Source organism: Embiotoca jacksoni, unplaced genomic scaffold (assembly GCF_022577435.1).
Source record: "Embiotoca jacksoni isolate LCO1_2020_lvr unplaced genomic scaffold, fEmbJac1.0.p SCAF_55, whole genome shotgun sequence".
Lineage (NCBI taxonomy): Eukaryota > Metazoa > Chordata > Actinopteri > Embiotocidae > Embiotoca > Embiotoca jacksoni.
In genome coordinates this window covers 743819-757957 of record NW_027185409.1, presented here as the reverse complement: position 1 = coordinate 757957, position 14139 = coordinate 743819, and the positions used below count along the sequence as shown (strand labels likewise).

Below are 14139 nucleotides of genomic sequence, written 5' to 3'. Positions count from 1 at the left end.
GAAACTCAGGAAATGGTGCAGACTTTTGGTTTCGTTTTTACGCTGCGCGAGAGCACGGCACGGACAAAGGCGGGAACGGTGTCTGTTGCTGATATAGTTGAGTGAGAAATAAGACAGTTGTGGGTAAAAGCTGGCAAGTTTTCATAATTATCAGGTCAGCACTTATGTGGCGCACTCGGAAGTTCCTCATTCTGACATGAAACGCGCCCGTGGTTCCCCGCAGTTGGTTTCAGACTGACTGGCAGCGGGCAAATGAACTTGCAGGTCTCATGATTTAACGATCGTTATAATAGGGACAGACATGTCAGTGGGTGAGTACTGTGTGAGGGGCTTTATGCATTACAAACAGTTTTAAGTTGAGGTCAAGTGTTATATTAATGAATGAATCCAGCTCTTATTTTAGTGTTTATCTTGCACCTCACTGTTTTGCCCCCCCAGTGCACTCGAGATCCACTACAGGAATTGAAGGAGGCTCTTGAGCTGAAGCTTAAATTTTACAGCATGCAATTTGCAGCATGCAATCCCAGGACCAGAAGCTGTGGGTTTGTAAGAATATGTTAGACAGACTTCCCCCTCCAAAGTCAAAGGTCAAATTTGCTGCCGTTGTGCTGAGCAGACAAGAAACAGTCACATCCTTTTATTTCCGTTGTTGTTATTATTATTATTATTATTATTATTATTATTTTATCAATTCATCATTTTGAAGCCAAAGCTCTTAAAGTTTACATTTTCCTGCATGTTTTTCATCACAAGCTGTATTTATCTATTTTTTTTGTGTGTATTTATTCATTGGTCTTACTCTTTCTTAAAAATTCTATTTCATCTATCTTATTTTATTGTATACGTATTTGTAATTCTTTCTTATTGTGCGCACCTTTTTTTTTTCCTAACTGTTTTTATGGTGCTGATCTATCTATCTATCTATCTATCTATCTCTCTCTCTCTCTCTCTCTCTCTCTCTCTCTCTACCTATATATCTATCTAATTTTGTTTGGCTTCCTAAGCAGTTACAAGAAAAGGGATCTCTTTACTGAAGTTGCCACCTGTTGACGACCGGAAAGGGGATAAAACCACTTACGCAATACTGGAAACACAGGGAAAAAAAAAGACTACATGGAAAAGATTATATTTTGATAAAAGGCAACTTAAATTTAACCATGCAAACAAAATTCCCTGATATTCCATGACGTGGCCCTCCCAAAAAAGACATTCTGTCTGGAAAAGAGATTTCAAAATTCCCTGATATTCCTTCAAATTCCCTGACCCCTTGGAACCCTGGTGAGGAGAACCCCTGGTCTGTCTTCTTATTTTAGTGCTCCACAAAACTCAGCTTCACTTGGGGACACGGGACAAACATGATGCCCCGTGCGTCTCCTCCGAATCCGCTCTCTCTGTGAGCCGCAGTCCCTTTTATCCTCATCGCTTTTTTTTTTTTAAACTCTTTTACCATGAGTGGTCAAAATATCTGTTTCACTTTTGTAACCAGTCTGCAGAACAGCTTTTTGCAGAATCTTCAACAACTGCCTTGTGCCTCAAAACCCCCAATCTGTGGCAACAACACCTGATCTCCGGCCTCGTAGTTTCCCCTTTCATTCTTCGTGCTCCGTCGGCTATCTCATTACATTGAGCTGGCGCAATCAGATACAGCACACCGAATGTTGGGTGAGCTAAGAGGAAAACATGTAAAGAAATAACTTAAACCCATATTTTGTATATATATATGAATAAATAATAAAAATTGAGTTGAAAGAATTGTGGTTTTGCGCATGCCTTTTATTTTTCCTCTCATTTGGACATCACTGAGGTACATTCACTGAGATTTTATCAGTTTAAAAGTAAATTTCTTTGAATTCAGACATTCGTGAGTCAGAATAAGTAAATATAAAAACATGGCAGGACGTTAGCATGTGCATGTTGCCACACAAATAGTAGCTTTCTTTTTCATTCTAAATTAGCCTACATGGTGTGGCTCTATCCTCTGACCAAATGAGGTAAACACTCAGGTGCGAGGGCATCCATCAGCTCCTTATGCTCACTGCAACTGCCTGGTTGGGAAATCTGGTGCACAAGAACACTGAAACATTTCAATTATTGTTTAAACATATGTAAACATTTGACATTTTCTGAATGAAACGTTGAGCTTTGAGCTGGATGGGCGTGCTGGATGACCCTGACTAACCTGAACCACAGTGTCAATAAAGTTTTATTAGGAAGAATTCAATTCCAGTTTACTCACATATAAACTGACTCATCCATCAAACTGTCTGCAGCCTGTTATAAACACCTCACGTTGAACTAAGTCACATCATTAAATCATTTGTTGTTGCTTTGTCTGTGCAGAATAGTTGCCAAAAATTAGATTTTGTCAAGTGCAAAATCATTTACTTGACACCCTGTTTAACATCCTAACAGAAGCAGGATGCATCAACCAATGTGACTTACTTCGAATGATTGTTTGCTTATTTTTTTATAGCTTCAGTAGATTGCATGTTTGTGTAATCATTACATTTTGAAAATTCCTCATGTCTTTGTGTGATTTGCGGCATAGACATGTCAATACACCAATAAAAGACATTTTGTGACCAAGCAAGTGAATGCAGCGCATTATTTTTGCTGGACCGATGTACAAGTCCACCAATCCAAGGGTAAACTTTGTACCCTTCCATTCCTTGATGACAGGCCGACATTTCCCACCAACAAACAAACACCTCTCAAATGACTCAAATTACATGAGAGAGAGAGCCCCCTGATAAATGTTGCACACAGACGTAGCATGTGTTCCTCATGGCACCCCAAGTTAGATGTGACAGTTTGTTAACACGGAATCAAACTCGCCAAATACGGTTGGCTGAATGTCCTCAGAGGTGGATCATGTTGACTCACATGAGATCGTGACGCTGCAGAGAAATCGTGTTAATTAGTTTAGAGGGCAATAAAACATTTGCAATTTTTCTGAAGCGACAGTAACCTGTCCTTTTTTCTTACACAGTAATTTTAAAGTGTGTATTCAGATGAGATGAGCTAGCATCCCAAATTATAATCCAAATTTCAAAATTTGTTATCAATAATTCAGAGGAAATTGCTCAGAAAACCATTCTGAGTTGGTGCAACCTAATGTCAAACAACCATTAAAACCACTGTGCCCTTAATATAAAAAAAGGATGTCATCTTCTGCACTCTAGACACTTAAGCTCAAGTAGAAGAGCAAATGTTATTTGCATCCAGTTACCAGGTTAACACAAGCAACTGTGAAAGATCAACGATCACCAACATCCTCCGTGTATTTTCTGTTTCATAGTCACATAAAATTTCGTCAACAATTATTAAATACTTTCAGTGTGAACTCCACTGAGTTTCAAAATATCAAAAAGGAAATAAGGAAATGTAATGGGGCAAAACATAACACTCATTTTAAATGTTAATACCTTTAGATGTGAGTGATAATACCACCAGCTGTTGGATGTAATCACCTTCATTACATTTTTTAATTTTAAAAAAACTTATTCCATCTAATACTACTTCATTGTGTAAATAATATTGAGTATTAAAAAATTAACTGAAAAGCTACTTACTCCACACACAGGGATTCTCCTAAGTTTAGTGCCAGCAAAATATTTAAAATACCTCAGGGCTCATCTGGCTATCAAACCATACTTGGTGCGTCACCCCGCTTTACCCTTTGCATGGTAAGCAAAGCGGACCGTACATAAGGGGCCCAAGAAGGGCCACAGAGTGTGTGGTGGAAGAACAGTGAAGTTCTTGCTTGCGGTGAGGTGATTCACTCTTAGGTCTTGGACCAATTAGATATGTTCCATATATTTTAAATTAGTTACTGTCAAGTAAGAGTAGAAATTTATACATTTACTAACATTTACCACGGTTGTCCTCTAAAATAAAATAAATTTGAGGTATTTCTTGTAACTTTGAAATAATAAACTTAGTTGTTTTTTTTCATTCACTGACAAAATTTATGTTTTCAACAGGTTTGTGGAATATACCATTCTTTTCAGATAAGGAAAGGGGCAGGTATGTAAAACTTTTAACATGAATTGCTATTTTAAACAAACATAGGTATGTGTAATCAGTACCTGAGGCCACTGATTACACATACCTATGTTTGTTTAAAATACCACTGATTTGTTTTTCCTATTCGGAAAGAACCCCAAAAATGTCAAGTGTTAAAAGTGACACCGATCAGGTCAGTCTGGAATGCCTTAATTAAGCTGAAGTACACCTGTAATTATGTAAAGGCATTATTTTCTGTGGATATTTCTTAACTTTGCAGTAAAACACCAGGGATGTTTCTAGTAAATAACGTGATATGAAAATTTCTGTTGGTAAAACATTTCTAAGATTGTTATTCTTTGACTTGCTTCACAGACATAAACCGGCACCATGAGTACAGACGCTGAGATGGCCTATTATGGCAAGGCTGCCATTTACCTCCGGAAGCCTGAGAAGGAGAGGATTGAGGCTCAAAACAAACCCTTTGATGCCAAGAGCGCATGCTACGTGGTTGATGTCAAAGAACTCTACGTGAAGGGAAAAATCATCAAGAAAGATGGTGGCAAAGTCACTGTCCAAACCCTGGACACTAAGGAGGTTGGTATCATGAATGTCAGACTCAACTTGGGGTTAAATGTGTTAAATCTGTTCTCATTGTGACCGATGTTGTGTTGCAGGAGAGGACAGTTAAAGAAGAGGACGTCACTCCAATGAACCCTCCCAAGTACGACAAAATTGAGGACATGGCCATGATGACCCATCTCAATGAAGCCTCTGTGCTGTACAATCTCAAAGAGCGTTATGCAGCATGGATGATCTACGTAAGACAACCTGCCCGATGAGCAAAGACGAATATTGAAAATGACTTTCGCTGCAGGAAATGTAAATTGTCATTAATTTTGACATTCTATAATAACTTTTAGACCTACTCTGGGTTGTTCTGCGCAACTGTGAACCCCTACAAGTGGCTTCCAGTGTACGACTCTGAAGTTGTCAATGCCTACAGAGGCAAGAAGCGTATGGAGGCTCCACCCCACATCTTCTCAGTCTCTGACAACGCTTATCAGTTCATGCTTACTGGTATGTTCAAAACACTAAGAAATTTGTTAATATATGAAGTGATTTTTAAAGACATACATTGTACATTTTTCTGATTCTCATTTTAACAGATAGGGAGAATCAGTCTGTCCTGATTACGTAAGTATCACATTTGGTGTCTTCGTTCAATGTAATTAAATATGTTGATCAAAATCTTACAAGTCTCTTTCTATACCCAGTGGAGAATCTGGTGCCGGAAAGACTGTGAACACAAAGCGTGTCATCCAGTACTTTGCCACCATCTCAGTTGGTGGAGACAAGAAGAAGGAAATCACTAACAAGATGGGGGGGGTATGTTATGGTGATAAGAATTATGACATTTTTGAAAATATTTCCCGGAGAAAAGTCCTTTCTGACATATTTTTGAAATGTGGATTATAGGGTTCCCTGGAGGATCAGATTATTGCAGCCAATCCTCTGCTGGAGGCTTATGGTAATGCCAAAACTGTTAGGAATGACAACTCCTCTCGTTTCGTAAGTATGGAGCCGTTTCTAAAAGAGAGAACTTTTGTTACACATTGCTCATGTAGCTACTTTAACAATTCACTTGTTCCAAACAGGGTAAATTCATCCGAATCCATTTCGGCACGACTGGCAAACTGGCGAGTGCTGATATTGAGACTTGTAAGTGACAAATTATCAATGTGAATACATATGACTCAGTCTGAAGGTGGGGCAAATTGTGACTTGAGTGTTTTATGAATGAAATATGCAGATCTGCTGGAGAAGTCTAGAGTGACATTCCAGCTTCCCGATGAGAGAGGCTACCACATCTTCTACCAGATGATGACTGCCCACAAGCCTGAGCTGATTGGTAGGCAGACTGAGTTGTTGCACAATGTTAACCTTATCACAGTTTTCATATTAAACATCAAACATATTGATCATTTCTCCCTTTCTTGATTTTCAGACTTGTGTCTCATCACAACAAATCCCTACGACTTCCCCATGTGCAGTATGGGTCAGATCACTGTGGCCAGCATTGATGACAAAGTTGAGCTGGAAGCTACCGATGTGGGTGATCAGAACTCAAATCTCAATTAAATTGTGTGTTTAAGAAGTGACTGAAATTGCTTTTCAAAAGTGTACTCTGATGTGACTGTAATTCACATGGATACCTCTTGTGAATAGAACGCTATTGATATCCTGGGCTTCAGTAATGAGGAGAAGATGAGCATCTACAAGATGACTGGTGCTGTTCTTCACCATGGTAACATGAAGTTCAAGCAGAAGCAGCGTGAGGAGCAGGCTGAGCCTGATGGCACAGAGGGTGAGTACTCAGTGTGATATCAAACTGCAGTACAACAGTACTGAAGTTCTTAATCAGACTGGTTTCTGTTCATTGTGATGGATGATCACTGTCACATACTGCAAGTAATAACTCTAAATGACTATTTTCAGAGGCTGACAAGGTTTGTTATTTGTTGGGCCTGAACTCCGCTGACATGCTGAAGGCTCTGTGCTATCCCAGAGTGAAGGTCGGAAATGAGTTTGTCACCAAGGGACAGACTGTACCTCAGGTAATCATGAGTTATATTATACTTATGTTAGTTCCAGTGACATAATGTAGAACAAAGATTGTTTGAGAAAAGAAATGACAGTGTTCAGTTCATTGATACTTTAAATCAGTTTTGCACTGAATGTTGATATTAATCATGTTCTTGTTTTTATTTAGGTCATGAACTCTGTGCCTGCCCTGGCCAAGTCCATCTATGAAAGGATGTTCTTGTGGATGGTCGTCCGTATCAACCAGATGTTGGACACTAAGCAGCAGAGGAACTACTTCATTGGTGTCCTGGATATTGCTGGCTTTGAAATCTTTGATGTAAGGTTCTCACTCAACAATATAGCTGTGGATACATTCATGACTTCATGTTTATTATTGCCTACAAGAGATAATGCTAATTTATTGACCAATCACAGTACAACAGCATGGAGCAGCTGTGCATCAACTTCACCAATGAGAAACTGCAACAGTTCTTCAACCACCATATGTTCGTTCTGGAGCAAGAGGAGTACAAGAAGGAGGGTATCATCTGGGAATTCATTGACTTCGGCATGGACTTGGCTGCCTGCATTGAGCTGATTGAGAAGGTACACACCCAGTTCATGATTGTGTTGTATGTAATTGTTCTTATGATAGAAGACTGTCATTTCACATCATATCTCTTTCCCCTTTCATAAAGCCCATGGGTATCTTCTCCATCCTTGAAGAGGAGTGCATGTTCCCCAAGGCCTCTGACACTTCCTTCAAGAACAAGCTGTATGACCAGCATCTTGGCAAAAACAGAGCATTTGAGAAACCCAAGCCCACAAAGGGAAAGGCTGAGGCCCACTTCTCCCTGGTGCACTATGCTGGTACTGTGGACTACAACGTCACTGGCTGGCTGGACAAAAACAAGGACCCACTGAATGAGTCTGTTATTCAGCTGTACCAGAAGTCTCCAGTTAAACTGCTGGCTTTACTTTATCCCCCCGTTGTTGAAGGTAATAGGTTTGATAAAGTGAACTCAAATATATTTTTGTGTGTTAATACACACTCTTGTTTGTCTAACAAAGTTTCCATTTAAAATCTCCTGAAAAACAGAGACCGGTGGTGCAAAGAAGGGAGGCAAGAAGAAGGGTGGTTCTATGCAGACTGTGTCTTCACAGTTCAGGGTGAGGTTTCAAGAATGTTAAAAGATACTTATTTTCACATTAGTTATGATTCATGACAAATGTTCATCACTCTGTACCTACAGGAGAACTTGGGCAAGCTGATGACCAACTTGAGGAGCACCCATCCTCACTTTGTGCGTTGCTTGATTCCCAATGAGTCCAAGACTCCAGGTATCAGAACATGATCTCAATCATTTCTGAGGAGTGGTTTATTTTATGGTTTTTTTCACTATGTATTCACAGTAATAAATAACTAATTTCAATTCTTAAGGTCTGATGGAGAACTTCCTGGTCATCCACCAGCTGAGGTGTAATGGTGTGCTGGAGGGTATTAGAATTTGCAGAAAAGGTTTCCCCAGCAGAATCCTCTATGCTGACTTCAAACAGAGGTAAAATATATGTTTACATCTAAATTTTGATGCAAACTATGATAAGAAAATGCTCACACTAATCATTTACTCTTTCATAATAGATACAAGGTACTGAATGCCAGTGTCATCCCTGAGGGCCAGTTCATTGACAACAAGAAGGCTGCAGAGAAGCTGCTGGGATCAATTGATGTTCCTCATGATGAGTACAGATTCGGAACAACCAAGGTAAGAACCCTGAGTTCCTTGTATTGTCTTATTATGTGTAATTGACAAGGAGGTTGACTTTCTTCTCCTGTTTGTTTGTTTATCAGTAAATTTGTAGGATATCTGAAAAGTCACTTTCTTGAATTGAGTGCAAATGTAAACCTTGTACAAGTTGGTTGTTAAGTTCAACTTCACGCTGTAATCATCCTTTTTTATTTTCTGTTATTATTAAGGTGTTCTTCAAGGCTGGTCTGCTGGGTACCCTTGAGGAGATGAGAGATGAAAAGCTGGCAGCTCTGGTCACAATGACTCAGGCTCTCGCCCGTGGCTACGTCATGAGAAAGGAATTTGTCAAGATGATGGAGAGGAGGCATGTTGAAAAAAGAAAATTCTGAAAACACATGTTAGGAATAAAAAAGAAAAACTTTTGTCTATAACAGAAACTTCTTGTCCACAGGGAGGCCATCTATACCATCCAGTACAATATCCGCTCATTCATGAATGTCAAACATTGGCCATGGATGAAGGTGTACTACAAGATCAAGCCTCTCCTGAAGAGTGCTGAAACTGAGAAAGAGTTACAGCAGATGAAGGAGAACTATGATAAGATGAAAACCGACTTGGCTACTGCTTTGGCCAAGAAGAAGGAACTTGAGGAGAAGATGGTTTCTCTTCTGCAGGAGAAGAACGATCTGCAGCTGCAAGTAGCATCTGTAAGTAGATGTCAAGAGAAAACTGTGCCATTTTATTTTGTGTCGATGAAATGTTAATGTATTAACATCCTTTTCTAATGTAAACTAGGAAGGGGAGAATCTGAGTGATGCTGAGGAGAGATGTGAGGGACTTATCAAGAGCAAGATCCAGATGGAGGCCAAACTCAAAGAGACAACTGAGAGACTGGAAGATGAAGAGGAAATCAATGCCGAGCTTACTGCCAAGAAGAGAAAGCTGGAGGATGAATGCTCTGAGCTCAAGAAGGACATTGATGATCTGGAGCTTACCTTGGCCAAAGTGGAAAAGGAGAAGCATGCCACTGAGAACAAGGTCTGTACATTTGAATACACCTGGCAAATCAAATACAATCCAACAATTCTGTATTCATGAAATAATTCAATCTTTCTCGTAAATGTTCTTTCTTGCAAATGTAGGTGAAGAACCTGACGGAGGAGATGGCCTCTCAGGATGAGAGCATTGCCAAGCTGACCAAGGAGAAGAAAGCCCTTCAGGAGGCTCATCAGCAGACTCTTGATGACCTGCAGGCTGAGGAAGACAAAGTCAACACTCTGACCAAGGCCAAGACCAAGCTGGAGCAGCAAGTCGATGATGTAAGTTTCAAAACTTACTTCGATTGGCAAACAAGATTCTCTTCTGATACTACTGATACTAACAAGCCGATATCAATGTGCAGCTTGAGGGTTCCCTGGAGCAAGAGAAGAAGCTTCGTATGGACCTTGAGAGAGCCAAGAGAAAGCTGGAGGGTGATCTGAAACTGGCCCAGGAATCCATCATGGATCTTGAGAACGACAAGCAGCAGTCTGACGAGAAAATTAAGAAGTAACTAAGTGACACCATTGTGTTTCTACACATCTTCTCTTTGCATGGATGAACTCTTACTATGCACGTTATTATTCTTACAGGAAGGACTTCGAAGTCAGCCAGCTCCTGAGCAAGATTGAGGATGAGCAGTCCATGGGCGCTCAGCTTCAGAAGAAGATCAAGGAGCTCCAGGTAACTTGTACATTGTGTCACGTATTACATTCTTCCATAAATTTTCAACTTTGTTATTTGAATTTGAAACTTTACTGAAAGACAACATATCTACACCTAACAGGCCCGCATTGAGGAGCTGGAAGAGGAGATTGAGGCTGAGCGCGCTGCTCGTGCCAAGGTTGAGAAGCAGAGAGCTGACCTGTCCAGGGAACTTGAGGAGATCAGTGAGAGGCTGGAGGAGGCCGGTGGTGCCACTGCTGCTCAGATTGAGATGAACAAGAAGCGTGAGGCTGAGTTCCAGAAGGTCCGTCGTGACCTGGAGGAGTCTACTCTGCAGCATGAAGCCACTGCTGCTGCTCTGCGCAAGAAGCAGGCTGACAGCGTTGCTGAGCTGGGAGAGCAGATCGACAACCTGCAGCGTGTCAAGCAGAAGCTTGAGAAGGAAAAGAGCGAGTACAAGATGGAGATTGATGACCTCTCCAGCAACATGGAGGCAGTTGCCAAAGCAAAGGTACCCAATTCATTCAATTCTATTTTAATACCTAAATTACAATAAAACACTAATTCATATTCATAAAATCTTATCATTGATTTCATTTCTCTTTTCCTCATTAGGGAAATCTTGAAAAGATGTGCCGTACTCTTGAGGACCAACTTAGTGAACTGAAGACCAAGAATGATGAAAATGTCCGTCAGATCAATGACTTGAGTGGCCAGAAAGCACGTCTCCTGACAGAAAATGGTAAGTACAAGACAGCGATTACCCGCAGTGCTATTAAGTTTGACCGAGAAACTAAACACAAACAAATTTTTGTTGACCATTTTCACAAAAGGTGAGTTTGGCCGTCAAGTAGAGGAGAAGGAAGGCCTTGTGTCCCAGCTGACCAGAGGCAAACAGGCCTTCACACAACAGATTGAGGAGCTGAAGAGACAGACCGAGGAGGAAGTTAAGGTAAGAAAACATTGGGTTATGTGTGCATTGGTATCATTTGTTATCAATTTAGAATTTTCAGCGTTACATTTTATGTCGTATACCAGGCCAAGAACGCTCTTGCCCATGGACTGCAATCAGCCCGTCATGACTGTGATCTGCTGAGGGAACAGTTTGAGGAGGAGCAGGAGGCCAAGGCTGAGCTGCAGCGTGGAATGTCCAAGGCCAACAGCGAGGTGGCTCAGTGGAGAGCAAAATACGAAACTGATGCTATCCAGCGTACTGAGGAGCTTGAGGAGGCCAAGTGAGTAACATTCAAACAATTAGCATTTTAGTGATGTTTGACCAACAACAGCTACATTTAAATATATTGAACAGGTTATTCGTCCAACCTTATGACAAATATGTGGAAAATTGTTGCACGTTTGTAACAATAAGAGTTTTACTGATAGATGAATCTGAAATTTGTTTTAAAGGAAAAAGCTGGCTCAGCGTCTTCAGGAGGCTGAGGAACAGATTGAGGCTGTGAACTCCAAGTGTGCCTCTCTGGAGAAGACCAAACAGAGACTCCAGAGTGAAGTGGAGGACCTCATGATTGATGTGGAGAGAGCTAACGGGCTGGCCGCCAACCTGGACAAGAAGCAGAGGAACTTTGACAAGGTAACATCTTTTAACGACAGACTTAAACCCATTAAATATTTTTTCATTTTGTGGATATATAACTCAACTGTAAACTTGTGGTTTTCAGGTGTTGGCAGAGTGGAAGCAGAAGTTCGAGGAGGGTCAGGCCGAGCTTGAGGGAGCTCAGAAGGAGGCTCGTTCTCTTGGAACTGAACTCTTCAAGATGAAGAACTCTTACGAGGAGTCCCTGGATCAGCTTGAGACCATGAAGCGTGAAAACAAGAACCTGCAACGTAAGTTCCTGCTCGATTGTGCCCTCATATCGTGTTATTCATGTTTTACATTCAAGACTAACCAATATTAAACATCTCTCTTCAGAGGAGATCTCTGATCTGACTGAACAGATTGGTGAGACTGGTAAGAGCATCCACGAGCTGGAGAAGTCCAAGAAGCAGGTGGAGACAGAGAAGTCTGAGATCCAGACAGCTCTTGAGGAGGCTGAGGTAAATCTTTGTCTCGATAGAAATCCTCTGAAAAGAAGTTTACAGTCTTAAAAATATATTATAAATGGTACTAAAGCAGAGATGAATACTGTATTCCTTGATATCATTAGGGAACTCTGGAGCATGAGGAGTCGAAGATCCTGCGTGTCCAGCTGGAGCTCAACCAGATCAAGGGTGAGGTCGACAGGAAGCTGGCAGAGAAGGATGAAGAGATGGAGCAGATCAAGAGGAACAGCCAGAGGGTGACTGACTCAATGCAGAGCACTCTGGACTCTGAGGTCAGGAGCAGGAACGATGCCCTGAGAATCAAGAAGAAGATGGAGGGAGACCTGAATGAGATGGAGATTCAGCTGAGTCATGCCAATCGCCAGGCTGCTGAGTCCCAGAAGCAGCTGAGGAATGTGCAGGCACAGTTAAAGGTATACGACACATAGAGCCGTTGCTTGGAGCTTGACAATAGTCAAGGTAGCTACGTTGTGATATTTAACCTTTGTTTGTTTTCTCTAGGATGCTCAACTGCACCTTGATGATGCCGTCAGAGGTCAGGAAGACCTCAAGGAACAGGCTGCTATGGTGGACCGCAGGAACGGTCTCATGGTTGCTGAAATTGAGGAACTCAGAGCTGCTCTGGAACAGACAGAGAGAAGTCGCAAAGTCGCTGAGCAGGAGCTGGTGGATGCCAGTGAGCGTGTTGGACTTCTGCACTCTCAGGTGAACATTTGTTGAAACATTTCTACACAATCTACACAAACCTAAACTATGACGATGGTAAGAAATAACTCATTTTTAATCTTTCAGAACACAAGCCTTATCAACACCAAGAAGAAGCTCGAGAGTGACCTGGTTCAGGTCCAGAGTGAAGTCGATGACACTGTTCAGGAAGCCAGGAATGCAGAGGACAAAGCCAAGAAGGCCATCACTGATGTACGTTTCAATTTCATGTGTTCATTATAATACCCAGACTGAACTTGTTCTCGTCACATTTCTAACTGAAATGTTATGTTACGATGCTATTCTAGGCTGCTATGATGGCTGAGGAGCTGAAGAAGGAGCAGGACACCAGTGCTCACCTGGAGAGGATGAAGAAGAACCTGGAGGTCGCTGTTAAGGACCTGCAGCACCGCCTGGATGAGGCTGAGAATCTGGCCATGAAGGGTGGCAAGAAGCAGCTCCAGAAACTTGAGAGCAGGGTATGATAACAATGACAGGATTTCTCGCCGTTGGTTAAATGTATGGAAACATGCAAGATCCCCAGATTCTAAATAATTTATGAATGTTTCTGGTTCTCTGAAGGTTCGTGAGCTGGAGACAGAGGTTGAGGGTGAGCAGAGACGTGGTGCTGATGCTGTTAAGGGTGTCCGCAAGTATGAGAGGAGAGTGAAGGAGCTCACCTATCAGGTACAGCCACAATAACAACTTGCATAGTATAATTCAAAACAATATTATACTTACCATTGCATGAAAACACATACCGATATCTTTCTATTCCAGACTGAGGAGGACAAGAAGAACGTCAACAGGCTGCAGGATCTGGTTGACAAGCTGCAGCTCAAGGTGAAGGCCTACAAGAGGCAGGCTGAGGAAGCGGTAAGGACAACATTTACATCTTCAACACTAAAAACGGAATATTATGTGATTTATTATTTTCACAAACAAGACCTTGGTGGACTTTTAAAATGTGAATGTTTTTATGACTTTCCAGGAGGAGCAGGCCAATGTTCATCTGTCCAAGTGCAGGAAGGTCCAGCATGAGCTGGAGGAGGCTGAGGAGCGTGCTGACATTGCAGAGTCCCAGGTCAACAAGATGAGAACAAAGAGCCGTGACTCTGGCAAGGTAAATATTCCATGAAATTAATTTATGAAATTAGCTGTCACCATAACCTTATCAAAATCATTGAATCAAACTTACATAAACATTTATCTGTTTTTTACAGGGAAAGGAAGTCGCTGAGTAAAAACACACTGAGTGTTTCATTGTATTGAATCATATAATATGATACAATTTATGTTGAAACAATAAAGACTAAGCTACTCTTAA

The 14139-nt window shown here is 41.3% G+C and overlaps 1 protein-coding gene across 1 annotated transcript; it reads left to right on the top strand.

Annotated features, from left to right (window-relative positions):
- Positions 1-4395: 4395 nt before the first annotated feature.
- On the top strand, positions 4396-13950 carry LOC138212385 (myosin heavy chain, fast skeletal muscle-like). The gene is made up of 38 exons (XM_069172738.1): positions 4396-4602; positions 4683-4826; positions 4929-5085; positions 5175-5202; positions 5283-5394; positions 5485-5577; positions 5664-5727; positions 5819-5917; positions 6014-6117; positions 6235-6373; positions 6505-6623; positions 6779-6928; positions 7027-7197; positions 7290-7590; positions 7691-7761; positions 7845-7932; positions 8033-8150; positions 8234-8357; positions 8570-8706; positions 8794-9049; positions 9138-9380; positions 9485-9661; positions 9745-9890; positions 9974-10064; positions 10168-10557; positions 10662-10788; positions 10880-10998; positions 11085-11281; positions 11454-11637; positions 11726-11891; positions 11977-12101; positions 12212-12520; positions 12609-12812; positions 12900-13025; positions 13121-13291; positions 13395-13499; positions 13593-13688; positions 13804-13950. The coding sequence occupies exons 1-38, from the start codon at positions 4396-4398 to the stop codon at positions 13948-13950; spliced, it is 5805 nt and encodes a 1934-aa protein (XP_069028839.1).
- The last annotated feature ends 189 nt before the right edge of the window (positions 13951-14139 follow it).

Coding starts and splice junctions, on each gene's coding strand:
- LOC138212385 (XM_069172738.1), top strand. CDS start 4,396: ATGAGTACAGACGCTGAGATGGCCTATTATGGCAAGGCTGCCATTTAC. Junction 5,918..6,013: donor CCACAAGCCTGAGCTGATTG/GTAGGCAGACTG, acceptor CTTGATTTTCAG/ACTTGTGTCTCATCACAACA. Junction 13,026..13,120: donor CCAAGAAGGCCATCACTGAT/GTACGTTTCAAT, acceptor ATGCTATTCTAG/GCTGCTATGATGGCTGAGGA.